At 43.3% G+C, this 27,619-nt stretch overlaps 1 protein-coding gene across 1 annotated transcript in view; it reads left to right on the forward strand.

Moving 5' to 3' along the window:
- Positions 1 to 306: 306 nt before the first annotated feature.
- Positions 307 to 27,619, forward strand: part of P2RX2 (purinergic receptor P2X 2) — a 43,024-nt gene continuing 15,711 nt past the window's right edge. The window contains exons 1-10 of the mRNA XM_083145305.1: positions 307 to 616; positions 999 to 1,149; positions 3,079 to 3,150; positions 3,587 to 3,662; positions 3,794 to 3,890; positions 7,796 to 7,876; positions 9,999 to 10,131; positions 13,179 to 13,306; positions 21,508 to 21,598; positions 23,193 to 23,258. Coding sequence (XP_083001431.1) covers positions 474 to 616; positions 999 to 1,149; positions 3,079 to 3,150; positions 3,587 to 3,662; positions 3,794 to 3,890; positions 7,796 to 7,876; positions 9,999 to 10,131; positions 13,179 to 13,306; positions 21,508 to 21,598; positions 23,193 to 23,258 — 1,038 coding nt within the window. The 5' untranslated portion in view covers positions 307 to 473. The remainder of the gene's footprint in view (positions 617 to 998; positions 1,150 to 3,078; positions 3,151 to 3,586; positions 3,663 to 3,793; positions 3,891 to 7,795; positions 7,877 to 9,998; positions 10,132 to 13,178; positions 13,307 to 21,507; positions 21,599 to 23,192; positions 23,259 to 27,619) is intronic.

A 27,619-nucleotide genomic window follows, 5' to 3' on the forward strand; every position in this document is an offset into this window, starting at 1 on the left:
ACGAGAATATATAAGGCTGTGTGGAAAAATACAGATACAGTATTATTATTACGTTCAATTTGGCATCTTTTATACATGTTTCTTCAATTTACATAAAATAAACCCTTTTCCAGAAATCCCAAAGTCAGAAGTATATAAATCCCATACCCACTAATACAACCAGAATGTATTCTTGAAATGAACCACTAGAGAGCACAGTGTGACAGCTCCTAACAAGGATGATTGGATTGTCTTCTTTTCCTCCTCTGTATTCTGACGTTAGCTTCCCCTCAATCTCTCAGATCAGCACTAATTGCTTTACATACATCCTCAGGAGAAGCAAGCTGAAAATGCTCAGACACCAGCCCACCAGACTTGGACACTGGTTTTTATTTTCTGCCAGTATAAAGCAATAAAGGTTAAGGTATTAAAGCTATCAAACAGGACTATTGGGACCACGTGCCACTCTGTGCCCGTGGACAGGACACTGGCCCATGACAGGCTGCTGGACCCACTCCCTAACATGGATCGGGCAACTATGGGAATACGAGACCCCCAAAGTTATTGTGGTGAAGAATCGTCATCTTGGGACAATCTATCGACTCCTGCAGCTCCTAATCATTGTGTACTTTGCATGGTGAGTGAGGACATATATATATATGTATATGTATACTATATATATATATATATATATATATATATATATATATATATTTACACTATTTATGTAAAGCAATAGAAGAAAAAAGTACAAAGGGAGATAATGAGAAAGTATTGGGACATGAAGATAAAGTGAATAATTAAAAGTAATGTAGGATGGTGTAGTTGATACAAATAAGAGTATGGTAGTTGGAATATGCACACTGTATATTCTGCAATGTTATTGATTCTTTATAAGAATTAGAAGATGTTTAACATGTGAAGGAAATGTTAGACAGAACTCTATTTGCCTCAGTTTTGTTTTTTGGGGGGAATCTCTATGTCCTGCACTGTACTCATCTGTGCTGCTGTATTGGCAGGTATGTGTTTGTGGTGCAGAAAGGTTACCAGGCACGGGAGACTGGTCCTGAGAGTGCTGTCATCACCAAAGTTAAAGGCGTTTCCATGTCCAAAGCCCCCAGGGGAGCTAAGAAAATCTGGGATGTTGCTGAATATGTGAAGCCACCAGAGGTGAGATGTGGTAGAGTACAGTAATAAGAGTGAAGACTCAGACTAAAGGTGCATACACACTGTACAATTGTTTTGACCAATTTAATTGAAAGACACATTGATGACCAATTTCCCTTGAACTCAGTGTCCTGGACGAAAGATGTTGACAAAAGATGTTGACGAAAGACAAAAGATCTAACTACAGTTTATAAGCTTGTTTTCAAAGATATCCAAATGCATGCACAGTTGAAAAACAATCTTGATGAACAACTGGCGGGTATGCGCATCATCATTCGTAATTCGTCGTATACACATCGAAAGATATTTTGACCAATATCGTTCAGAAGGGCCAAAATTAGTCAAATAATTGGTCATAAAATTGTACAGTGTGTATGCACCTTTAGTAGATACCATGGCTGTTTCAGGTTTAGCACCATTGTTACTAGCTATTCAGGGGTGTGAAGGAAATAAAAATGACTAAGCAATTGTGGAAATGGAAAGTCTACAGATATCAAAGTAAAATGGTAGAAGTAGCCATTAATAGAATAGATTATAAATATTAGTTATAGAGACAAGAGCTGAATAATTTAAGGTAAAAAATGATTTACAGGACAGGAAAGTTGTAAAAGGTGAAAAAATGAGTAATGGCCAGGGAAGTGTGAGAAAGTACTCGGGAATCATGGCGTATCATATTATATGAGTGAGAGAATTGGCAAGGCAAGTTGTGTAGATTAGGAAATAAGTCTTGGTCGGTTGTATTTTGACAATCAAAGATTGAATAATGTACAGGGATGCTGATAATGTTAGGGTTATGAATAGTGGTATGGAAAGTTGTAGCGATGACAGAAGAATAATTGGTCATGGAAGCTGTAGATCTGTCAATGAGAGATGAAATATGCTTGAAAAGTTTTGGAGATGAGAGAATGAAGCATTTGAATTAGTAGCAAATAAATGAAGACCAGGGACATTATGCAGATGTAGTAATTAATCATAGCCTGGTAGCTGTGGTGGTGAGGCAATAAGTAATAACCTGTGATGTTGTGGAGCTGAGGAAACTTATAACTGAATTATGAAATCAATCAATTGATGCGTAATGTTCTGGGAAGTGAACAGAATGGACTCTTATCAAGCAACTACGAAGCAAAGAAAACTGTACTGGTGTACAGCAAGGACTGGACACAATGCTGTAGAAGCTGGGCCATCTTAACAGGTTTAAAGGCCATGGGCAAAGCAGTGGGGACCATACCCACCCATTCACAGAAATAAATGATATATATATATATATATATATATATATATATATATATATATATATATATATATATATAATTATCCCTCTTGCTGTCCTGCACTGTTTTTCCACATGCTACCATCCAGTGAATGGCTGTCAGCATTCTGATTGTTAGATAGCTCCAGCCAGCCACCAATCAGCAAGTGGCAGCCATCACTGTCTGGCTGCCGGCACTCTGATTGCTGGATAGCTCCAGCTATTCACCAATCAGCAAGCAAATGCCATTTGCTGTCAGACTGTAGGCAGATATAGAATGCTGAACTGATTGATGGATAGCTCCAGCCATGCTCCAATAACCAAGCTGGCAGCCAATCAGCATCTTGTACATCCTGGTACGCAGGTAGAAGGTCTGGTTGCTCTGATTGTTAATTGCGCCAAATCAGAGCAGTCAGGCATCATTTTCTACCTGCCTCCCAAGATGCTCCGGAGCCACCAGTCCAGGATCAAGATGCCATCTGACCCAGCCCATTCCTGCTTGAAGACACCAATGGTTGTGGGGGCCCCAGGCATCTACCCATTGTGCCTATATGTTAAGAAGGCCCTTTGTAGGAGGAAGGAAATAATACTCAGACCATTGCTATAAATGAATTGTCATAGAGAAAGGGAATTGCTTACAATTTAAGTGCTTGGTCATTATCAATGTCTTCTCTGTGTGTTAGGGTGGCAGTATCTTCACCATCATAACCAGAACAGAGAGCACCAAGCTTCAGTCTCTGGGGACCTGTCCTGAGGTGAGAGCTGCTGTATGATATATGGAAACATATATATATATATATATATATATATATATATATATATATATAAAAAAAATTTTGTGGTTAAAATAATTGTCATATATCTATTTGAGTATGTGTAATCTGGCACCAATGGGGCAGGCACACATAGGATAAGTTTACCCTGTTTGTGTAGCGGGTGCATTGACCGAATTGTGGGTATTTCAGAGATGAGCATATGTAACTAGGGATCCATCCAACATAAGTCAGAAAAGATAAGGTGATTATGATGGTTACAGCCACCAGCAGATGGATGGGAGCAGTGCAATAGCATAGATGTAGTTGACTGAATAAAGGGGCGTATTCTCATTTATTTCTGAACACAGAGGGTGCATAGGGCGCTTTCTCTCTAAATATAACTCTCAGTGATTTATGTATCCTGCATCTCATTCAGAGTAAGGCTGTAATCGATGCTCGGTGCACCTCTGCCGATGACTGTAAGCGCGGAGAAATGCATGTCCTTGGCCATGGTGAGTTACCACTAGTTCTGATCCTCCGTTTATACAAATATTTACATTCCTGTACCGCTTGCAAATGTAGCCACCAGTTAGCAATGTAAAAGTGGCTGAATAATGTGTCATGTGATCTATGCCTCCTGCAGGAGTGCAGACCGGACGCTGCATTCGAGCTTCTCGTGGATCTCTGAAAACCTGTGAGATCCTTGCGTGGTGTCCCTTGGAAGATGAATTTGTGACCAGGTCAGTATTAAGATATGTTGTGATTAACATGCATGCCAATGTGTGATTTTTACATTTAAATGCTAAATTATAATAATGAAATTGGCGCATTGTGTGTGCAATGTCAAAAAAAATCTCTTTATGCACATATATGTATCACATGATGTACAGTATTTTAATCACTTTAAAGTTGAGTACACACTGAACAATATGATGTCCGGTCAGGCGGATCAGACCGGTATATCGCCCATATTGCTCATATCACTCATTGTGTATGTGTGAACTCCTGCATTTGCTTGCGATGCTAGGTTTGATATCGCTAGCGACACCATGCACAAAGGTTCTTTCCATCATTTATAAATATTGCTCCATGGTGTAAAGATGATCTGGGCTGACGGGATTCGTTTATAACACCACACTCACAAGTAAAATTTAACACAGATGGATATTGGAATGTATTGTTCATTTAAAATAATAAAAATCCCGCTAATGGGTTTCATGTAAATTTAACTGAGACCAGTGAGAACATATTTAGAGATTTCCATGGTAATGTTTCACATAGGTTTCACCTGTTCTATATGTTACACAACATGCCTGAATTCTCTGCCTGTGAGGTTTGTGTACATTTTTTGAGGAGGGTTTAAAAAGTGCCATTCTTAGTTGAGAAAATCTCAGGATAACTCACCACAGCTCCCCCTGTTTAATGTTTTTTAAGGGATGTTCTAAATTTAGTGCGGCTTGTTATGTGTTCTTAATAGCTGTTAAATCTTCTTTGTAGATGTTTGGCAGGAAATGTGTAGATGAGAGTATTTTTCTTGGCTGGTCTTATGTTGTCCTAAATTGGCCTGTATAAGTGTTGTGACGTATGATACTGATGTTTTCGGTGCTTCAAAAAAGACATTAATAATCATCTATATATATGTATAGTGTCTATTTGTCTCCGAAATACTGTTTACAGCGAGTGAAACTACGGGTGACATTTAATAGGATGAGAGTTTTAGTAACTTTTCAAAATCGCTCGTTATCGCACTTTTTAAAATCGATTAATTTTTTTTTGCTGCAAATTCGCATACTTAATGAGCTGCGTATTCTGGGAAAAAAGGTGCAATTAAGTGAGATAATGGGGTGAAATGTAATAGGATGAGAGATTCAGAAAGTGAGAGATTTGGTAAATCTCTCACTTTCTGAATCTCTCATCCTATTACATTTCACCCAATGGGTGATTTTTAGTCATGAAAATGTGCAAATTTGTGGAAATGTGCGAATTTGTGTTAAAAAAAATGGCGTGAGGTCCCCCCTCCTGAGCATAAACAGCCCCGGGCTCATTGATCCGGACCTGGTTCCAAAAATACGGGGGACAAAAAATCTGGGGGTCCCCAATATTTTGAAACCAGTACCAGGCTCCAACAGCCCACGGTGTCATGTCACAGCAGGGGGACGCTTTTTCCATAAGGTCTCCCGGCCGAACCATGAGCACCGTGGCTGATAGGGTTAAAACACTCATTCATAACATTGAAGGTGAACTACAAGTGCCAGCAGACCTCCTCTGCATGCTGGGACTTGGAGAACCACAAGTCCCAGCATGCGAGGCATTAATGGGCCCGCTGGGACTTGTAGTCCACCTGTAAAAAGATTGTTACAATAAAAGACACACACACAGAAAAGTAGAACTTTATTACACACACAAACACACACCTCACTTTTACACCAATATACTTACCAACCCAGGGTCCAGCGCTGCCCTCCCTCTCTCCTCCAAAGCCAGCTCACCCCGCACTGACAGCGTGGTGAGCTGGCTTTCTCCGGCACTGCTAACAGCTTCTATAGAGTCCGGGGCTGGTTTAAGAGATACGGGGGACCCCTATGCTTTTTGTCCCCCCCCCGTATTTTTGGAACCAGGTCCGGCTCAATGAGCCCAGGGCTGGTTATGCTCAGGAGGGGGGACTCCACGCCATTTAAAAAAAAAACTTTTACACATTTCAATGATCTGTGCAGGGTTCTGGCCAATTTGCCTGTCAGAACCTGGTCTGCATGTGTGGCGAATTTTAAACACATTTTCCAGAATTCGCATCTCATTAAATATGCAATTTGTATACTTTTCAATGGGAAAACATCTGGATGCGAGTTCCAGCGTTACTAAAAATCGCACCTTCAGAAACGTGTTTTTTGCCATTTTTCGCATCTCATAAAATATGCAAATTCAGGAAAAAGTGCGATTTCGGATGTTTTTTGCCTAAAAATCGCAAGGATCACTTTTCGCCTCTCATTAAATGTCACCCTACATCTCTTTCTCTCTCACACATGCACAAACACAGAGGCAATAACTTGGTAGCAGACTAGCTTTCAAAGCATTTGCTTCGAGGGGGCTTACTAGTAAAGTAATATGAGCTGGATATTGCTTGTGCACAAAATGTATTTTCCATCTCAAAATTGTAAAAAAACTGATCTATTGTGTAAGTATTGGGGCCTACACACATAGCGATTTCGTCAGCATTGTGAGCGATGCTAGAACGCTCAGCAAGATCGCTCAGCACACATAGCTGCACCAGCAACGTGTGCTGAGCAATCTGTCATTGCCCGCGTTCTTAATAGCTAGAATATGGGAATGACTAGATTTATACTGCATGCAGTATCTACATCTCCCAGCAATTGCGATGCGCAGGGGCGAGCAGCGCTATCACTATGTACCTAACACATTAACACATAGCGATGTGTGCTTAATTTCTAAGCGATCTACGGTCACTTAGAAATTAGGCTAAAATCGCTCCGTGTGTACGCCCCATAAGAGCTGCATTTTAAGTGAAAAAAAGGTGTTACATTCATATTGCATGATTATGCCCCCAACTTCACCAGCCATTGTTAACATTAAATGCAGCACAGAAAATATACAGAAGGCGGCAGAAAGAACTGAGGGGTAGATGTATGAAGCAGCGATAGGGGAGGAGAAGTGATGAAGTGCCTGGTACTTTATCATCGGCCAATCAACTTCTAACTGTCCCTTTTTAAACCCAGCGTGTAACTTTAAGGTGGCTATACACACGCAGATTTATCTTCAGATCTGGCTGGTTGGAGCAAAAATATGGTTATGGATGAGAGCAAATGACAGTTGACCATTTGCTTGGAAATGCTGGAAAACTGACAAACTGTCACTCATCCATAACCATGTTTTTGTTCCAACCAGCAAGATCTGAAGATAAATCTTACTAGTGTATGGGCACCTTAACAGTTAGAAGCTGATTGTCCGGTGATAAAGTACCAGGCACTTTATCATTTCTCCTCACTTATCACTGCTTCATACATCTTCTCCTGAATTCCCCCACCTTTCCAGGACCACTTTAAGCCCTGCAGCGAATATCCCAGTGTGAGAGCCCTCATAAATGGCACCTAAAGAATATTCTAAACTTGTTTTAATACACGGAAACAAGGAACTATATAAAGTGTTATCTGCTGAAATGTTCTACAGTAGATGCCAGTAAGTTTTCCCTACAATGCACTTTATTAAGTCTCTGAAATTAATTCATACATTATATATTTTAAATCTGCGGCTCAGAAGTGACAATAACATTTTTATTTCAGATATAGCCTGTTTTTATCTATCTCTGAGTCATCCATTAATACCATTATGGTTATAGAAAATATTTTAATTAGAAATTGCACAATTTGTGTTTTGATTAAGAATAGAATAATATTCATGAAGTACAAATGTTTCCTGGTGCTTTGCTGTAACTGGCATTATCAAATCCAGGAAAGTATGTACTCCCGGTCCCCCGGGACTGCTGTGGGCTATGAGTATTATTCCAGGAACGCACAACATGTACAATTATTTTTTACTTGTGAATTCTCCATTTTTATCATCCTTTCCTCCCTGAACTTTATTCCCTGCTGCACCTCTGTCTCCTCTATATTCATTGTCTTCTTGTTTCCAGTGAATCACTGCAGGAATATGTCCCATATTTCACCATCTTAATCAAGAACAACATCCATTTCCCTCAGTTTGGATTTTCCAAGTAAGATTATTTAATCAATACTCTTGTAGTTCTCAAGCTCGCATCCAGCAGTACAAACATTGTCGATAAAGCTTGGACAAATAAGGTGTAGACTGTTCAGAGAGCTTCTGTGAGGTGATTCCAATGCACTTAATGTACTTCATAAAATGATTTTGCCGCTGAGCTCCAGACTATAATTTCAGGGTTTACTTTATGTGTTACTTCTCTAGAGATGAAGAGTAAAATCATCCTTGACAAAATTAGCAATACTAATTAAATAGCCATTAGCTGTAAAATATTGGAAATAACAGTGTGATGGAATATCACTTGCATACTTCTCATTGGGTGTGGTATATTAGGCCAATGACAAAAGGTCGACTTGCACAAGGTCAACACTAGAAAAAGGTGGACACAAGCAAGATTTTGACACGGAAAAAAGGTTGGCACGTGAAAAGGTCAGCATGAGTTTTTACCATTTTTTTGGGGTGTCAGTATCAACACCTGGACACGTGGATCCCCGATTAATGTACTACGTCCTCTTGTATGGCAAGGGAAGCCACGTTCCTCGCTGCGCTTGGCACACTACTATTCCCAATCAGAATCCACGTGAATGGTAATATATGAAAACGTTAACAAAAATCCACCAAAAATTCATGTTGACCATAACCATGTTGACCCTTTGCCCATGTTGACCATTTGTTTGTCAGCCTAATGACTGTTGACCTAGACATTGTCAATCAGCCATCTAAATACCTTCTCATTATTAGTAACAGTTATTTACAGAGCCAGCGTATTCCAGAGCATTATAATTGGTAACAGGTCAATAGGTCCCAATTACAAGTATAAGATCTATAAATAAGGCAAATGGAGGTTTACAATATTATTTATTACCACTAAGCTATTGAGTCATGCAACAGAGAATTGAAAGACTAGGGGCCAGATGCACTAAACTTCAAAAGTAATAAAATGGAGCATGATAAACAGCCAGCCAATCAGCTCCTACCTGCCATGTCATGGTTTGAGTTTGAAAAATGTCAGACAGGAGCTGATTGGTTGGTTGTTAATCACTCTCCATTTTATCACTTTTGAAGCGTAGTGCAACTGGCCCAGAAGCTGTAACTTACGCATAAGACTGAATCAGTGTGTTTTGAATTGTGGGAAGAAAGCAACATAAATGTGGAGAGAACAAACACACTCCATGTAATGTGGCCTGGGTTGGAATCATTCAGTACTGTGAGGCAGCATAGCTAACATTTTGCCACCATGTTGTCTACATGATTTATGTTGTGTCACATACTGTATTACATATATGGAAGCCCCTTGTCTTTGGGGTGAGGGGATTCAAGTTTGTGCTGGTACATCAAGTTTTATTATTCATTTTGCCTCAATAATTTTTTTGACCTGCCGCCCTCTCTAATCAAGGGCCGAACATGGTCAATAATCCTATAGCACAGCTTCAATCGCAGACCAATGTTGGCACATTTTTTTCCTTAGGGAACAGTCAGTTTTACCTACATAAATCTTAACACAAGGGCATATTATCACCCTAGATTGAAGAAAAAAATTAAAATGCTCTAGGGCATCAAAGCACTTCTGAATCATCCGAATATGGGCACCTTAACAAATTAAGATAATAAAGGTGTGTTTTATTAAAACAAATTCTAATTGAAAGTCACACAGCAGTACCTTTTCTTTTGCCTATGTAATTTTGGTATTGAACTGTAGTAGCAGCATCTACAGGCCAAAGTGCTGGTACTAGGAGAGGCACACAGGAGTTTTATGCATTATGGGCATCTCTGCACATCAGGTCTATCTGCAGACGTGTACCATTAAATGTACAGTAAATGGAGGTTTACATGTTACAGATATCTGTATTCTAAAGGGCTACATGAAGATGGTGCAATTAGATGTTGCAAACGATTTTCCATAAGTTACTTAAGTATGTATCGTGGTAAAAAAAAAAAGCACAAAAAAAAAACTGCTATTTGTCCCCTGCCTTCTGATGAGAAATATCTCCAAATATCCTGGTCATGGTGTAATTGATATCTTTACTTCTAGAGTAAAATACTGTATACAATAGCATATACTGTATGTCATAAATCTGGATACTTTGTCACCTTCTGTCCTATTCTTTCTCTTTCAGGGGTAACATTGAGGGGGAAAACGCTCTAAAGAACTGTACTTACCATCCCATTCGTTCCCCTTCTTGTCCAATATTCACAATGGGGTTCATTGTGAGAGAGGCTGGTGTAAATTTCTCAGAAATAGCCCATAAGGTCAGTATACTTCCTGAAATGAAGCTCAGCTGTATGCAGTGGCATAAGTTCGTCCCAGTTGCCCAGAGGCAATATAAATATTGGTGCCCCCCCCAAATAGCTGGTGCCTCCCCAAATATCAGTAAGGTATCTGTCTCCAGTAAGACAGGTCATGGGTTCTACTACAGGGTGTGACATTTGCAAAAATAATTTTAGGAGGGGGAGTAGTCACAAGCAATATGGACTGCTTTCAATTAACTGATTCAAACTTGCAGGGGAGGAGAGGTGCCCCCTTGGGAGCAGGAGCCTGGCGGCAGATGACTCCATTGCCTCCCAGAGTTACGCCAGAGTTGGCTGTATGGAGCAATATCATTCTATCCTATTTCAGACCAGAAACTCGGAATCTACCATAGAGCAGATTCATATAGTGCAACTACGTCTCAGGAGCTGTGAGGAAAATGGTATGTTAAAGGCGTACTCTGGGGCTTACCGCATGGGGTTACCCATAGATTCTGGGCACTTACCCTTGAATCTTTACTGTAGGTTAATGCTCATAAGCACTGGGTTTACAGAACAGGGAAATTGTCTAATAATTGAATAGCTCCATCCATTAAACCCAGAGCTTTAGGCAAGCAGTAAACACCACAGTTATATGAATCTGTCCTTATAGCTACAAGATTATAGTATTCTACTTTGTCATGTACATTATTCTTTACTACCATGCATTATACCAATATATATATATATATATGTTTTAGAGGTATGGAGGGAATACTCTCACCTGCTATACACGTGAGGCAGGGGGCAACCCAGTAGCTGGGGAAGGGATGTACATGCACCTTGTGTGACATGACATGTCAAGGTGCGAGTAACAGGGGCAGTTTAGCGTTACGTTGGGGGTGGGGAGCAGGGTTAGGTTTGGGCACTAGTGTCGGGGGGCTTATGGTTAGGCTGTGGTGAAAGGCTGAAGGATACGGTTAGGCTGCGGGGATGGAGGGTTAGGCACTTAGAAGGGGGTTAGGATTAGCAAAGGTGGGGTACAGGGGTTAGGCATTAGCGAGGAGGGATTAGGGTTAGGTTGCTAGTATGGAGGGTTAGGGTTGGGGGGTGCAGGGTGAGGTGGGTGAAGGTAAGTATACTTACCCGACCCCTGTCAGGAATCCCTCCTTCAGTATTCTGGCCACCAGCATCAGGACCGCTGGTCATCTGTATTCATCCCGTATCATCACATTCAACACATGCTGAAAAGCAACAATCTCATGTTAATATTATGAATGTCAACATAATATACCAAACCCAAGGCAGCAGAAATGCGCACTGTCCGTGTTGAGACTGCAGGACTGAGATTTGTTATTTAGCAATTTATTGTTACTTTTACAAAGTAGTTATTATTTAGCAGACACATATTACACAGCACTTAGAGAATACCAATAGAATTCACTCACAGTGAAGTTTGCCATCTATATTCCCTAAGACATGGACATACTCACACTGTAAGGTTAGTTGACCTCATGACCACTGGTCTGTGAGGCAATAATGCTAACCACTATGTGAACCATAATGGACAATGGAGAAAATGAGGTTTAAAAACAAACCAGAGCATAGAAACATAGAATTTGACGGCAGATAAGAACCACTTGGCCCATCTAGTCTGCCCCTTTTTTAAACATGTTACCTCAAACCATATTTGATCCTTATTTTTTTGTAAGGATATCAATATGCTTATCCCAAGCATGTTTAAATTGTACTACTGTATTTGCGTCTACCACCTCTGATGGGAGGCTATTCCACTTATCTACTACTCTTTCTGTGAAGTAATTCTTCCTCACATTTCCCCTGAATCTTCCTCCCTCTAGTTTCAGTGCATGTCCCCCCTTTCCCTTCTCTGCTCTAAAGTATACATATTAAGGGCGGGATGTATTAAAATACATCGCCGCCCTTCGCGCCCCCCCCCGCCGCAATGCCGCCGCATATGTACTAACATATGCGGCTGGCATCGCGATGCGGTGACGGAGGCCCCCCGCGATACCTGTACTGTGGTGTGCGGGGGGTCTCCGTCACCTCCCAGCCGGCTTCTGCAGCATCCACGCCGGGGACAGCAAAGCAAGCTGTCCCCGGCGCTTCCTCCTCCCCCTGCAGCCGGAAGGACGTCCGGCTGCGTTGCTAGGGGGAGGAAGGGCTTACCTTCCGGGGTCCAGGAGGACCTGCAAGAAGGTAAGCCCAAGGGAGGGGGGAAAGGGGGGGGCGGCGAGGCGGCGGGTTGCGGCGACGCGGCGGGCGGCGAAAAGAAGCCCATAGGCTTCTATAGGGTATCGCCACCCAAAGGTGGCGATACCCTGCCCTGCGAAACCGCTGCGAACGGGTTTTAGTACATAGGAAAATGCGGTAAAACGGGGGTTTTACCGCATTTTCCCTTTAGTACATCTCGCCCTAAGATCTTTAGTCTTTCCTGGTACGTTTTGTGATGTAGGCCATGCACCATTTTAGTTGCTCTTCTAGAAGCATAACATATCATATCCATTCTAGAAGCATAACATATATCACCTAGACATATACGAAAACCAAACACTTGTCTTGTGCTTGTCTACAACAATTCCAGAGTTTAATTTCATATAGATTTTGGGCTCCAATTAAATTGATTACCATTAGGAAATGTAATAACAAAGTAAAGCACTTTTGCTGGTATTCCATGTATAAACCACATGCAGAAACTTACTTTATTCACCACAAATAGACTTGCAGTAACCACAGATGCAAAGATTTACAGTAATGCTCTGGGAGATGTGATTATTTCAATGTAGTAATCAATGAAGTAAGTGTATCCATAAAGACTTTACTGACAAGGCTTGGGGAGTGACAGCAGGGAATAGAAGAGGTAATGGGGGAGGTTTCATAATAGAAGATATCAGAGTCATGTTTCCTCCAGATTACTGGTATTATAGCTTCTGGTTTCCAGAGAGTTGCTACCTGATTGCTTAACATGTACTCTTCCTTCTCCCAGACTCCATTATTAAGCTATAAACGTAGTTGCTTTTTAAAGTGTGACGTATACTGTGTCTTTATTGCAGGGCGGAATCATCGGCGTGATCATTAACTGGAATTGTAACCTGGATTTACACCCCTCAAAGTGTCGCCCCCAGTATTCTTTTCGACGCCTTGATCTACAAAATAATTTGTCCACTGGCTACAACTATAGGTCAGTATTTGGTATGTTAGTGTAATGGCATGTATGCATTAGTGCAGGCCTGGCCAACCTCTGGCTCTCCAGATGTTGTCAAACTACAAATCCCATCATGCCTTGCCACAGTTTTGCTATAAGGTAGCGTTAAAACTGTGACAGGTTGGCCTGTCCTGCATTAGTGAGACAACAGTGATCTCTGTGCTGTGCAGTCTGGGCATATGGTGGGCAGCATATGCTGTTACTAGAGCACTTTTTATCACCTGAGATATTACTTATTCCTTTAAGAAAAAGCAGTCCAAACAGCCTCAAGCGCTCTTTTCCTACTGCTGCTTAGCCCTAATTGGAAAAATTCAATCCTGATATGATTCCAAAGAATGTCAAAGAAAATACATAAGAGGGCTGACCACAGCGCTGGAACAATATGTCCAATAAATCTGTAGGACTTGCAGGATTCAACCAATTTATCCAAAAAAAAGTCACATGAATTGCGTCAACTTCTTAAATTGCAAGTCCTGCAAATCCTGCAAATCCTGCAAGTCCTACAGATTTATTGGGCATATTGTTCCAGCGCTGTGGTCAGCCCTCTTATGTATTACTTATTCCTTACCTCAGCAGGGAATTGTGGGAGAACATATCTGCGGCATTCAGGGAAACAAGAGCCCCATGTAGAAAGCAAACACACATGTACCACCTGAGGTGCAGGAATAACTTGTATTGTGATTTTTTTTAATGGAGTTGCCACCTAATCTTCAATGTCCCATAGTTTGCCTGAAATGAAAAGAATTAGATTTCCATACATTTATTAGAACTGGCACCATGTTTTTAAATCTGAGAGCCCTAGCAAACCACCCAAGTTTCAGTAGATTGCATGAGTTGTTCCAGTGCACGCGTAAGTGACACACATTACCTGATTCTGTGGTGCAGAGGTCCATATGCAGCTGCAGATGCAGATTTTTTGATAATGGAGTGTTAATGTGACCATACATATCTTAATTGCTAGTACCAGTTTTTGGCATACGCAACAACACGCAACTCAACATGCCCATGAGCACTGGCGCCAATTTGACATACAAAAACTCTTATTTCACATACTAACGCAAGCATATTAGCTGCATTTGAATTAAAATCACCTACTGTAGATATATACATAGGCGAATCTAGAATAATGGTAATGGGTGGTCCCAGATCTAGACATAACAGCAGGGGGACCTTTGCACGGCGTAGCCGCGCGTGAAAAAATGGGGTGTGGCCTCATGGGAAGGAGGCGTGGCATCACAAAAAGGGGTGTGGTATTACACTTTAGACCATACACAGTAATGCCCATTACACATTTTAGCAAACTCCGTAATACCCATTACACATAAAGCCACACGCCGCAATGCCACACGCCATAATGCCCATTACACATTGTGCCACACATCATGATGCCCATTACATACTATATAACAAACCGTAATGCCCATTACATATTTGCCACATAAGTGCTGCTTACCTACGTGCTCATTGCTAGGGGGTTCTTGCTTGATGGCACCATAGTACCCATTTTACATGATGCCGCCCACCATAGTACCCATTACACATGATGCAGCACACCATAGTACCCATTACACATGATGCTGCACACATAATGCCCCTTACACATGATGTTGCACACATAATGTCCCTTACACATGATGCTGCACACATTATGCTGCACACATAATGCCCCTTACACATGATGCTGCACACCGTAATGCCCCTTACACATTAAGCCACACATTATGCGTAATGCCCATACATACCGCCACTTGTAGCGTCCCTTAAGCAATGCCCCCAAAAGTGCCACTTACTGTAAATTTTTATATGAGCCTTCGCTGCTGCTGCAGGGAGAGATGGAGAGCGGTGCAGCTGCTTCTATGGGGGAGAGGAGCAGAGAGCAGCACAGAGCACGCTCCCACTCCCCTCCTGGTGTCCCCTCTAGCCGAGGGGACATTTGAAATATTGTGCCCGCTGTTGTTGTGCGTGATGTCGGGGGAGAATGCCGGGCGCCGGCACCACATGATTAAAGGGGGGGCAGGCTGAGGTGAAAGCGGGGAGAAGAATTGGAGCGGAAGCTGCAGGGGTGACAGTCATTGACAGCTGGGCAGAGAGCAGGGGGCTGCCCGGTTGTATTCAGAGCACTGCAGGTCACGGCTGTTTGAAATAATACCCCTTTCACAACAGAAAATGCAGGGATTTACACAGAAATATGATCCCAGGATCATACAGGGACATTCCCAGGCTGACCCCTTATACACCAGCCTAGTCCCTGCATTTTCTGGTGTGAGGGGGAGAGACAACCACTCCCCTCTCCATACCCCCCTTTAACCAACCAGCTATATCTTCGGAAACCAACTGACCCATTTACATGAGACCAGTATCATATTGAAGAACTTTTGAGTTGGCTTCGAATGATTTTGGTCCCTTGAAACTGGGCTGATTGGTTCCAGAGAAATCTGCCCTCAAAATACATAAACAGTCGTGAAATTACATTTAAGAAAAAAAAAAAAACGGTTTAACATCAATATCCCTGGAACCAATTAACCCATATGGATCCAGCCTGGTATCAGATTGAAGGCCCAGCGATTTGGGTTCGACTGAGATCAACCTCGAGCTTCAGTGATGCCGAAGGGAGAACTGGCAGCCGTTGAACTTGGTGGGGGTCGGAATTAGCGGGTCCCATGTTATCCTATAGGGAAAACGTTCCAGCTTTGCCTGGCAGTATCTCTGGTGCACCCCCGGACCACCCCCTAGATTCGCCTATGGATATATACTCTGTTGATCATGCACAGTTTTCCCAATTTCACTATAGCAGCCGCAGAACTTTTGGATACTCAGAATTAGGCCTATTGTCTCTGTCTCTTATTTGACAGTAAAATCATCTGGTGGTGACTTTTATGGAAATTCACCAAACTGTAACCATTGAAAATAATATTACAAATATTTGACAGCTACTGCATATCCAGCTATCTCTAAAGTGTGAGCATTGTAATCCTGGGAGATCTTTCCCCCTTCCCATTCCCCTCTCTTCACCCCTGTTGCCTGTGCACCCCCAACTCCAACACCGTATCCGGTCGAAGGATTGACGGCATCTAGAACGACAATCATGTGGTCGACCACTGTTGGTTGAATGCATCTAATTAGAGGCCTAAAGATACTGTAGCCGACGCTTCTAGATTACCAGTTACGAAAGCTAGACAATCGTTAGATTGACGGGAACATGATTGATGGTCACATGATCGACAAAAGTCTTTCAGGTTTTTTGCTTTAGACCGACATGGTTCATACTTTACCTTCTGAGTTGGCATAGAGTTAGATTATAATAGTGTGCCGAGTTGAGCACGGCACCAGCAAGATGGCGAGTGTGCCAAACTCTTGTCATCCTAGTAACTGTCAATCACATTCTTGGTGATCTAACACTTGCGTCTAACTTTCGTTACTGTAGATCTAGACACTGTTGACTATCTAAAGGCGCCTAACTAGACGCGTTCCACCAAGAGTGGTCGATCGTGTCAATTGTTGATCTAGACACCATTGATCCACTATACCAGAACCCTCCACCACTACCACCACCACCCGCAACCTCTTCCAGTTCCATTTTGCAACTATTCCAAAATTCTTAATGACTTTTAAACAAATAGATTTAAAGATGTACAATGATTTTGTGCACTATAAAAACATATTTTCAACTTTATTTTCTCACTTCACATTTCAGACGCCTATGCATAGTATTTTATTGCACTGAATGCATGATGATAATGTGGCAGTATGTATGATCCTTCCAGCACAGCTAGGAGCATACAAGCTCTTAGGCCCGGTACACACTACTACTACTGGTTGGAGCAATTTCCCTTTACAATGGACCATAGCAGATTGCCAGTACACATTACACAATGTAACAAATGCTGCACCTGGTCACACATGGTATCTTCTGGTTGGACATGTGGCAATGACTTGGACCCACATTGAGGGTGAGCCACATCTGGAATGGGATCATTCGGCAGACTGCATTTAGGTGTACAAGCATTAGGTCTACACCATTAGGTCGACTTGCATTTAGGTCGACCTAACTGAAGGTCGACATGGGTTAGGTCGACAGGGTCATTAGGTCGACAGGATCATTAGGTTGACAGTGAAAAGTCGACATGATTTTTTTTTTCAAATAAATTTTTACGCCCTAGTGGATGGTAGGGCATGAAATACCGCCTATCGGCACATGTCGACTCATAAAACAGTCAAATGACCCCATGTCGACCTTTTGCCTGTCAACCTTCCCCATGTCGACCTAATGAACCTGTCGACCTTATAAAAGTCGACCTAATGACCCTGTTGACCTAAATCATGTCGACCTTCAGTCATGTCCACCTAAATGCATGTCTACTTAAATGCAGGTCGACCTTAATGCAGGTCGACCTAGTGGTGTAGACATAATGCTTGTAGACCTAAATGCTGTAGACAATATGACCGTATCCCCCACATCCACGGCTCATATCACAGTGATATTCTTTCAGGCTTAGATCCCATAGTTCTCATACTCTATTATATAAAGGTCTATAACTAGGCCCAGAAATCATCCTCTACTTCTGCATGTAGGATTACTTGGGAAATGTACAGAAAAATACCATGGGCGAAATGTAATAGGGTGCGATTTTTAGACATGTGCGATTTTTGGTCAAAAACGGCCGAAATCGCACATTTTCCGAAAATCGCACATTTAATAGGTTGAAAATCGCGGTAAAAAATCGCACTTTTTACCGTGAAATCGCACTTTTAGAAGTGCGATTTTTAGTCACATTTCAAATCGCATCCAGATGTTTTCCCATTATAAAGTATACAACTCGCAAATGTAATAGGGTGCGATTTTTGGTAAATGTTACCAAAAATCGCAAAAAAAATAGACCAGGTTCTGACAGGCGAATTTCACAGAACCATGCACAGATCATTGAGATCTGTGCATGGTCCTGTTAATAAAAATGTGTAAAAGTGTTTTTATTAAAAAAAAAAAACGGCGTGGGGTCCCCCCCTCCTAAGCATAACCAGCCCCGGGCTCATTGAGCCGGACCTGGTTCCAAAAATACGGGGGGACAAAAAGCATAGGGGTCCCCCGTATTTCTGAAACCAGCCCCGGACTCTTGGACCGGTCCTGGTTCCAAAAATACGGGGGACAAAAAATCTGGGGGTCCCCCGTATTTTGAAACCAGCACCGGGCTCCAACAGCCCACAGTGTCATGCCACAGCCGGGGGACACTTTTTATACAAGGTCCCCCGGCCAAAACATGAGCACCGTGGCTGGTCAGCCTTGGACGGGGTACCTGGAGGAGTGGGGACCCCCCCAATAAAGGGGTCCCCCCCCCCAGGCTTCACCCGTCCAGGGCTGAAGCCCGGGGCTGTCACCGGCGTCCGTGGCCAGTGGACGCCGGCCTGATAGGGTTAAATCGATCATACGTTACATTGCTTTATACCGGAGAACTACAAATGCCAGCAGACCTCCCCCGCATGCTGGGACTTGGAGAACCACAAGTCCCAGCATGCAGGGCATTAATGGGCCCGCTGGGACTTGTAGTCCACCTGTAAAAAGAATGTTTATAAAAAACACACACAGAGAGAAGTAAAAGTTTATTACACACACACACCTCACTTTTACACCAGCGTTACTTACCATTCCTGGATCCAGCGCTGGTCTGGCTGCTTCACAGCCGGCTCCCCCCGCACTGACACGCAGCGGGGAGAACCGGCTTTCTCCGTTGCCTCTAACAGCTTCTGTACAGAGGCTGAGAGCGCGATTGGCCGATACATCTCCATGGAGACGCATAGCTCAGTCCTGATTGGCTGAGCTATGCGTCTCCATGGAGACGCATAGCTCAGCCAAACGCGCTCTCAGCCTCTGTAGCACTGAGTCCCCCAGACCGGGACTTAGCCCCGCCTACCAGCCAATGATGGTCCAGCATGGGGGTTTTCCCGGACCATCATTGGCTGGTAGGCGGGGCTAAGTCCCGGTCTGGGGGCGGAGCCCCAGATGTAAACAGAACACCGGAGGACGGTGATCTGCTGCAAGGCTCCCGGGGAAGCGCTGAAGACGTCTGTGGTGAGTGTGATTTCTCTCCACAGCCTCCCCTCTGGATTCTACTGGACAAGGGGACCGAAGCTTCGTGTCAACATAGGTGAGTATGGATGAATGGGCTTGGTGTGTATTAAAGTTGTACTGTCTGTGTGTGTTTTTATTTAACTATTTGTAGTACTGTGGGACTACTAGTCCCAGCGGGCCCTTTTTTGCCCCACATGCTGGGACTTGTGGTTCTCCAAGTCCCTGCATGTGGTGCAGGCTTGCTGGGACTCATAGTTCCACAGCAATACACAATAGGATTTTATCTATTTTTTTACACCATTAATCAGCTCGATGCCCACAGCCCAGGGGCATCGATGACAGCCCCGGGCTTCAGCATGGGCAGGTAAGTTCTGGAGGGGGGGGACCCCTTCTTTGGGGGGGTCCCCACTCCCATAGGGCCCCTGCCCATGCTGACCAGTCAGAGGGCTGAATGCTTTGGCCGGAGGGACTTGTATAAAAAGTCTCCCCCCGTCTGTGGCATTACCCTGCTGGCTGGTTGGGCCCGGTGCTGGTTCTTGAAATCGGGGGACCCCCAGTCATTTTGTCCCCCGTATTTTGGGAACCAGGACCGGCCCTTGAGCCTGGTGCTGGTTTTATAAAATCATGGAAACCCCAACTTGATTGTTCCTTTGATTTTATGAAACCAGGACCGTCTCTTTGAGCCCGGGGCTGGTTATGCTCAGGAGCGGGGACCCCACGCCGTTTTTTTTTTTTAAATTTTTTTACCCAAACTCGCATATATGAAAATGCGCACATTTTCATGACTGAAAATCGTCCGAAATCGCGGCAAATCGCATTTTTTGCCGCTAATTCGCATCTCATTACATATGCTCATTACACATGATTTTTAAAGGTGCGATTTCTGGCGAGTTTGGAACTTGTCCAAAAATCGCACCCTATTACATTTCGCCCCAGGTTTCATAAATTGCAATGAAAATGTCTTTATCACTACAGATCCCCTCGCTCTCTATTTCCTATTTATTTTATTTATTTTCCTAGTTTGCTTCTGTGTATTTTATCCATGTTCTCCCATTATAACACAGAAATTTGCTTATATTCATTGCCCAAACAAATGACACAAAACTTCTCTGTATATGGGGGTTATTCAGTCTTGATCACTGGGCTGCTAATTTGCACAGCCCTGTGATCAGGTAGTCACCACCACCCACCAGAGTGAAATCCTGTCCTGTGCTGGCCTGCGAAAAGCTTGCTCATATATCCTTTTGCAACTCTCACCACCGAATGATTTCCACAGTGTGTGTAGCCCAGGACTTACTCAGCCAGTGCAATAGAAGATGATCGGAGCCAGAGCTGACATCACACACCCTCCCTGCCAGTTACTACCCACAAACTTGCGTATGGCCAGCGATTAAAAAAAAAAGTAGCAGGATTTCATTGCAGCCTACTATAGGCCATACGCATGCCCAGTTGTTTGATTATCGCCTGGCCTGCGAATTTGTAGCAGTGCAATCAGGTCTGAATAACCCCCATGGTTTTATTCAATACAGTAATAAAGATGATTATAATTTTACACAAGTACATAACTTTTATTAACTCAACATTGTTCTGATTACATTACATCAGCGTGCATTAGCGAGTCGTATGCTAATGTAACTGTGATTTTCTAGGCAATTGAACTGCAAATGTTAGCAAGTGAAGCTGCCGCCCAGAAATGAAAAGAGCTATAAGGAGCGATCGCAATAAATGCAATAAAAGGCAACATCAATTGCTTGAGTAGGTCTATGGCTACGCAGACTGGATGTGGCAGTAGCGACGCAGGCGCCATGTTTCTCTGCATACATGATCCCAGTTGACATCAGATACATGCACTGAAAATGGCATTGACATGTCTACCTTTTGTTGCCACTCCCCCTTACCTCCCACAAACGGTCACTTCCTGTCAATCACTCTGCGGTTATATACTCACTGTGAGCGCAATTACAAAGTCAGTACACAATGCACAGTCTGATTTTAGGCACTCAATTGCAATAATGTATGCAAAGCGTACAACTCTGAATTAGACCCTGTGTCTAAATGATGTCTTCCATCTTTTTTTCGGAATCTATCTCTCTTCACTGCTACTTCATCACAGGTTTGCCAAGTATTACAACAACAATGGAACAGAGACACGGACACTAATTAAAGTGTATGGGATCCGAATTGATGTCATTGTGCACGGGCAGGTAATTATACCCGCATTCATTGTATGTATACACAAGCGTTACACAACTGGAGCCGGTATTGTTGTGATGCACTAATAACCTCTCAATTTATTATCTCCATCTCTTTTACACTGAGGGGGCTATCCAATTAGCGGTAAATAAAAATTGGGGGGCGAGATGCTGCAAACAACTAAAAGATTTGGCTGGATATCCACCAAGCCCAGAATCCGATAGCTTCCAGTGCTTGGATACGGTGGGCAATGCCATAAGCCGATAAGTGTTGCCCTATGGAAGCTTTTGGGCCTCTATCGCACTGCTCCTGCTGTAGGGATCCAACCTGATCCTCCCCAGCATCCCCGGCAGCACACACGTCACTCGACACATGTGCAGATAGGTCTCTGGGTCCTTAACCCATAAGTCCTATCATCTCAAAGAACAGCTCTTACTGCAAGAGCTGTCCTTTTCCAAAATCTTCATACATACGGTGTTACTAGATGCCTGTATGCATGCTGAGAGTGGCGGGATGCATCGCAAGCAAATTGCTAAACTTGCTGCATCCTGCCTCATGTTTTTCCTGATGTTTTTAACCAATATATATTTTTTTTGGCGCTGTGCTATTAGAACACCTGGGAAAAAATATGTTTTTTTCCTTAAAACACAAAGGTTCATTGAAACTTTTGTGTTTTTTTGTCGGACACTTTTGGGGATTTGGTTTCCCTTGTCTGAGGCAGGGGAAACAAAATCCGGTACTTGTTTTCTAGCACGGCGCCCACTCTGTCATTTGCGTAGTGGGCTATTCAGGGTAGTGAAATTGCATCCCATGCCATTATAGTATGGCATGCGATGCGATGCGATTTTCCTATGTAATGTATTCACTGCTCTCTGTCAGCCCGAAGCATGTTGAGCGGACGCTTAATACATGTAACATAATACGCGGCCCTTCGCGAGGCTCGCTGTGCTCGCCACGCTTCGGGATGATGTGGATACTGGGGGGGGGGGGCTAAATAAATGACATTATAGGTAATTTAATGGTATAGTAAATTAAATGCCATTATAACAGGTAAAATCGCATCTCATCGCATGCCATACAATAATGGCATGCCATGCGATTTCACTACGTTTGCGTACGTAGTAAAATCGGGCGCCGTGCTAGGAAACAAGTACCCAAAATCCCTGATAAGCTTCGCCCCCCACCAGCTTATCAGGGCTAACTGGATTGTCCCCAGCAAGAGAGTTACACAAGGTAGTTTGCTGTGGGTACCCCTGAGTATTGTATAGCCTTGATGGTACTGAACTGGATTAGAAGATTGTGGACATTTAGTATTTAATTCTAAATCTATTCCTGTGCTTAAGAGGATTATATTTTATTGGACCAATTGATTTAAAATAATAGTTATCATTATCAATAATTTCCATATGATATTACCTTTTAAGATTTACACAGCTATCAAGCGGCACAGGAAAATCTTCAGCATGCAAAACATACATGATGACTCTATCTATGCAACCAAGTAGTACAGAAGTTTATCATTACAAATATATTTCAGTAGGACTTTTTTTTTGCAAAGAAGACATATTGTTAGGTAAATCTTCTTATCTGTTTCTTATCACACAGGCTGGAAAGTTCAGTCTTATTCCCACCATCATTAACCTGGCAACAGCTTTGACATCAATTGGTGTTGTAAGTATACAAGATTTATTTGTTTCATTTATTAATTCATTGGAATTTGATCATTTATGAAACATTTTCATTTAGTTCCCAGAGGCATTTCTCATAGACTTTTAGAACTGTAGGATTTTATATCTGCCCCCACATTCCCATCTCTCTCCCTCCATCTTCAGGCCCGATTCAGATCAGTAGGCAAATTTGCAGCCTGATCAATTATTTAGCGAATGCACATGTGCACCGATCATGCGCAAGGTCTCCCTGCAATGAAAGCCCGTGTTATTTTTTTTAATGCTGGCCGTAGGCAGGATGATTGACAGGCAGCTTTGGGGGTGGCCATTTTCAGTTAGTGCCTTGGAGAAATGCAGGTCGGACCCAATTGATTTCAGGGAGGACCTGATGTCAGCTCCAGCCTCGTTCACCCACTTTCATCGCAAAGCAAGTCTGCGGCTACTCAGCCACTGCTCACAAGGAAGGGACTGAATGCGAATGGATTGGCAGATGTTTGCAAGGCTGCGATGCCATTTGCAGCCTTGCATATGGGTGGAATTTCACTCTAGCGGGGCAGCAAATCTTCGCAGCCCAATGACCAGAATTATGCCCATCATCTCTATTCTGTGCATGTCCTTCTTTCTTCCATCTTTCCCTCTCTTTGGGCTTGGTTGAAAAGGCTGGCAGTTAAAAGGTCGATAGTGTCTAAGTTGACCCCAAATGGTCGACATGTGAAAAAAATGTTGACTAGGACATTTCTGACACATAAGGTTGGCACACCTTCTTTTATGTTTTTTTGGGGGGTGTGAAATTGTCGTTTTCAGCACATAATACCTGAATTAGCGTACCTCGTCCCTCTGCATGGCTTGCAAGCTTCCAGCAAATTACCCTTCCCATTCATAGTCTACGTGTATGGTAAAGTATGAAAAAGTAGAAAATTGCAAAAAAAAAACCTTGTATCGATCACTGTCATATGGATCATTTGGTAAATTAGGGTATTGGTAACCTGCGCACTATCTAACTGCCTTTGAGTCCAAACCACATTGTGGATTCCCTTGGACCACAGGAAGTAAGATTTGGAGGTGAGGTAGTTGTGATGGACACCAGGCACTTAAAAAAGGGGTGTTTTATTTAACAATGTAAAAAACCAATATAAAAAACATGTGACATACTGAATGAGGCCTGGCATCTTACCCTGAGAGGGCAATTGGAGCCTACAGGATGTTAATGGAGGCAGGGCAGCAATCCGGAAGTGCTACCTGCCAGGCTCCAATTGCATGCACTATCCCAAGGGGTGTCACAGGTATCAGTCACTGGCCTGATGCATTTCGAGCCCTTCTGGCTCTTCCTCAAAGGCAGTCAAAAGTCAAAGGCAGTGGTGTCCGATGTGGGGGATCACAACTGGAGTCAGTTGTGCAATGGACAGATTATACAGTAGGAGAGATGGACATGAGGAAGTTTTACTATTAGAAAAGTAAGTCAAGGTCACAAAAGGGCTTGGCTGGCCTAGAACGTCATGAGGGGGCCTAAAGGATATAATTTTGTCAGCGGCATATACGCACAAATAGGACTCGACTAAGGAGGCTTTGCGTGGCAAAGTACCAGTCAGAGTATTTATTATGTTGCATATTACCAGTTGGGACCATATTAATTGTGGCATCTCTGTGTGCCATACCACCAGCTGGGGTATTACTGTATATCATATGAATGTGTGGCAGATATATATTAAAATGAGAAAATAATGAAATTGTTTATTTCAAGACATTTGTATTAGCATTAGTGTTTCTTAATATAACATTTTCTCAGCACAGAACCCTCACCTACTTGCTGGAAGGCTAATAGTGAGAACAAAAATCTGTAGTCCTCCACTCAGTCATTCATTTCAAACAGCTCTCTAAGTGAAATGTTTGGACTCCACTGTGTAATTCTACAAAAATTAGTTTTCAGCTCCTCAAACACTTTAAGAATAACCGTTTGATCCTTGCAATCACCCCCACCAATCACTCCTAGACACAAATCGACCCCTCAGTCTTTGAACAGTCCCTACCATTGGCGGCTGCAGAAGTGGCTCACAGCAGTGGGTGTGGCTCCTCTATTTGAATTTTGAATTGCGCATCAGACCCACCTCTTGAGCTGCCACTGGTCCCTACCATACTGTTTTTCATGAGTCAGACTGTGACATTGCAGAATGTACAGTGATGGTAATAGGTTAGAGCAGGGGTTCCCAATCTTTTTCGAATCACGGCATCCTAGAGCATCAGAATTTTTCTACGGCACCCCTAGACCCCCCCAAAAAATATATAAAATTAAGTAGATTGTGTTTATATGTGATTCTTAGGGTCAGTTATGTGGTAAAGGGTAGGATTTGCTTCTGTTTGTACACATATTTTATGATTGGCAGCCACCAGCACTGGTTTTGTCCATAAATAATTGATCATAAATAATTTGAATTGGTCCTGGACCACCAGCCCGTGGCACCAATGGCGTAACTATAGCTCCGCAGCCCCCGCGGTGGCGGGGGGGGGGCGCAGAGAAATTGGGGGCGCCGCCAGGGGTCTGCGGGGCTATAGTTACCCGCGGTCTGCGTCTCACCCGGCTCTCTGCCGGGACCTGCCTGACCGTCACGGCCGGCTCCTGCTGCAATGAAAACTGACAATTAGAAAAAGTCTGACCCCATACTGCAGACAGTTTTCTGTCTGCAGTATGGGGGCAGCCATTTACTAAGAGTCAGTTTTCATTGTAGCAGCATGAGCCGGCCGGGACCGTGATGGTCAGGCAGGTCCCGGCAGAGAGCCGGGCGAGACGCAGACCGCGGGTGCAGGTACGGGTAAGAAGGGGGGGACAGGTTAGGGGTGTGCGGGGGTGGGGGGGGGGCGCCGAAAAAACGTGTGGCGGGGGGGCGCAAAGTAGTTAGTTACGCCCCTGCGTGGCACCCGTGCAAGTGTCCCAAGGCACCCCAGGGAGCCAAGGCACACAGTTTGTGAACTTGGGGTTTATCTCAATGGAAGATAGAAGACCATTTCAACAACTTTACAACAGTACAGCAGTACTCTATATAAGATATTCTGATCTACAGGGTGGTCCATAAGTGTGAAAACACCTTTAGAAAAAGAAAATGAGTAAGGAAATATTAATCCAGTGTCTACACATATGATATGGGAGTGGGGGAAAACTAAAATCTGATTGCAGTACAAATTTGTTCTCAAAATGGGAAAAACCATGTGCACTGCAGGTGGGGCAGATGAGAGTTACATTTGGGTGGGGTGTGTTGAAACTGAAATCTAAATTGCAGTGTAAAACTAATGCAGCCAGTACTTACCCTGCACAGAAACAAAATAACTCACCCAAATCTAACTCTCTTTGTACATGATACATCTGCCACCCTGCAGTGCACATGGTTTTGCCCATTTTGAGAACAAATTTGTACTGCGATCAGATCTGAATATGGGTCAATGTCACCAGTATGGCGACCATCTTGGATGCAACTCTATTTTTTTCAACTGGGAATGTAGTCATGTGACATATCAAACAGATACATAATTTCAGAAGAAAAAATAAACCAAATCGTTTTGACATATGTCGGGACAATGTTTAGAGGCTCCCAGTTCCCTGCATTTACACCTGCAATCAACCTGTGTGATGTCAGCGATGCAGGGAACTGTTTTAAAGAGTGGAAGTGGATGCCTGGTGAGCCAGTCTGACTCTGCCAGTGTCTACATGTGAGAGACATGGGGGCGGGACCTACACACGCCAATCACTGCGATTACTCACCTCACCCCTCCATCTCTTACATTTGGGCCAAGGATGGTCCTGGTATATCACTCTCTCCGCAATGGGATCTCGACTCGGTCCGGTCTGCAAAGAAGAGGGTGAACCGCACTACACCTCCGGAACAACACCTGGGGAACACCAGGCACTCGTTTGCAAGCCGAGGGGGGTCATCATTGGCACTTGTAGCCTCAGACTTCGTTACACCCATGTGTGGGACACAATGGGTGCAACCTGAACGAAAATGCCCAGGAGAAAGGGGGATAGGGACACTATCCTCACCAGATGTTGACCTGTCCCCTAACTCGTTGGGGGTCCTCGTACTGGCACCTGGAAATAAGCACAAATAACCTCCTGCAACCTAGGACATGGCAATACGCAAAACCACATGGGGCCTAGCACCTGTGAAACCTGCAGCTTAGGGCCCACGAGACCTATGGCATAGCACCCGCGCAACCTGGGGCCGCAAACATCTGGCCTGTAATCAAACACTTTGCATTGAGATATATTTGCATGGGTTTACACAGCAAAATAAACAGAAAGAAATCCACAGTAAAAATGGAGTAAAATGTGAACAAGGCAATACATGCCCAGATCACCAATAAGGGCTTACCTTC

Source organism: Crinia signifera, chromosome 1, assembly GCF_055691185.1.
Source record: "Crinia signifera chromosome 1, ASM5569118v1, whole genome shotgun sequence".
NCBI lineage: Eukaryota > Metazoa > Chordata > Amphibia > Anura > Myobatrachidae > Crinia > Crinia signifera.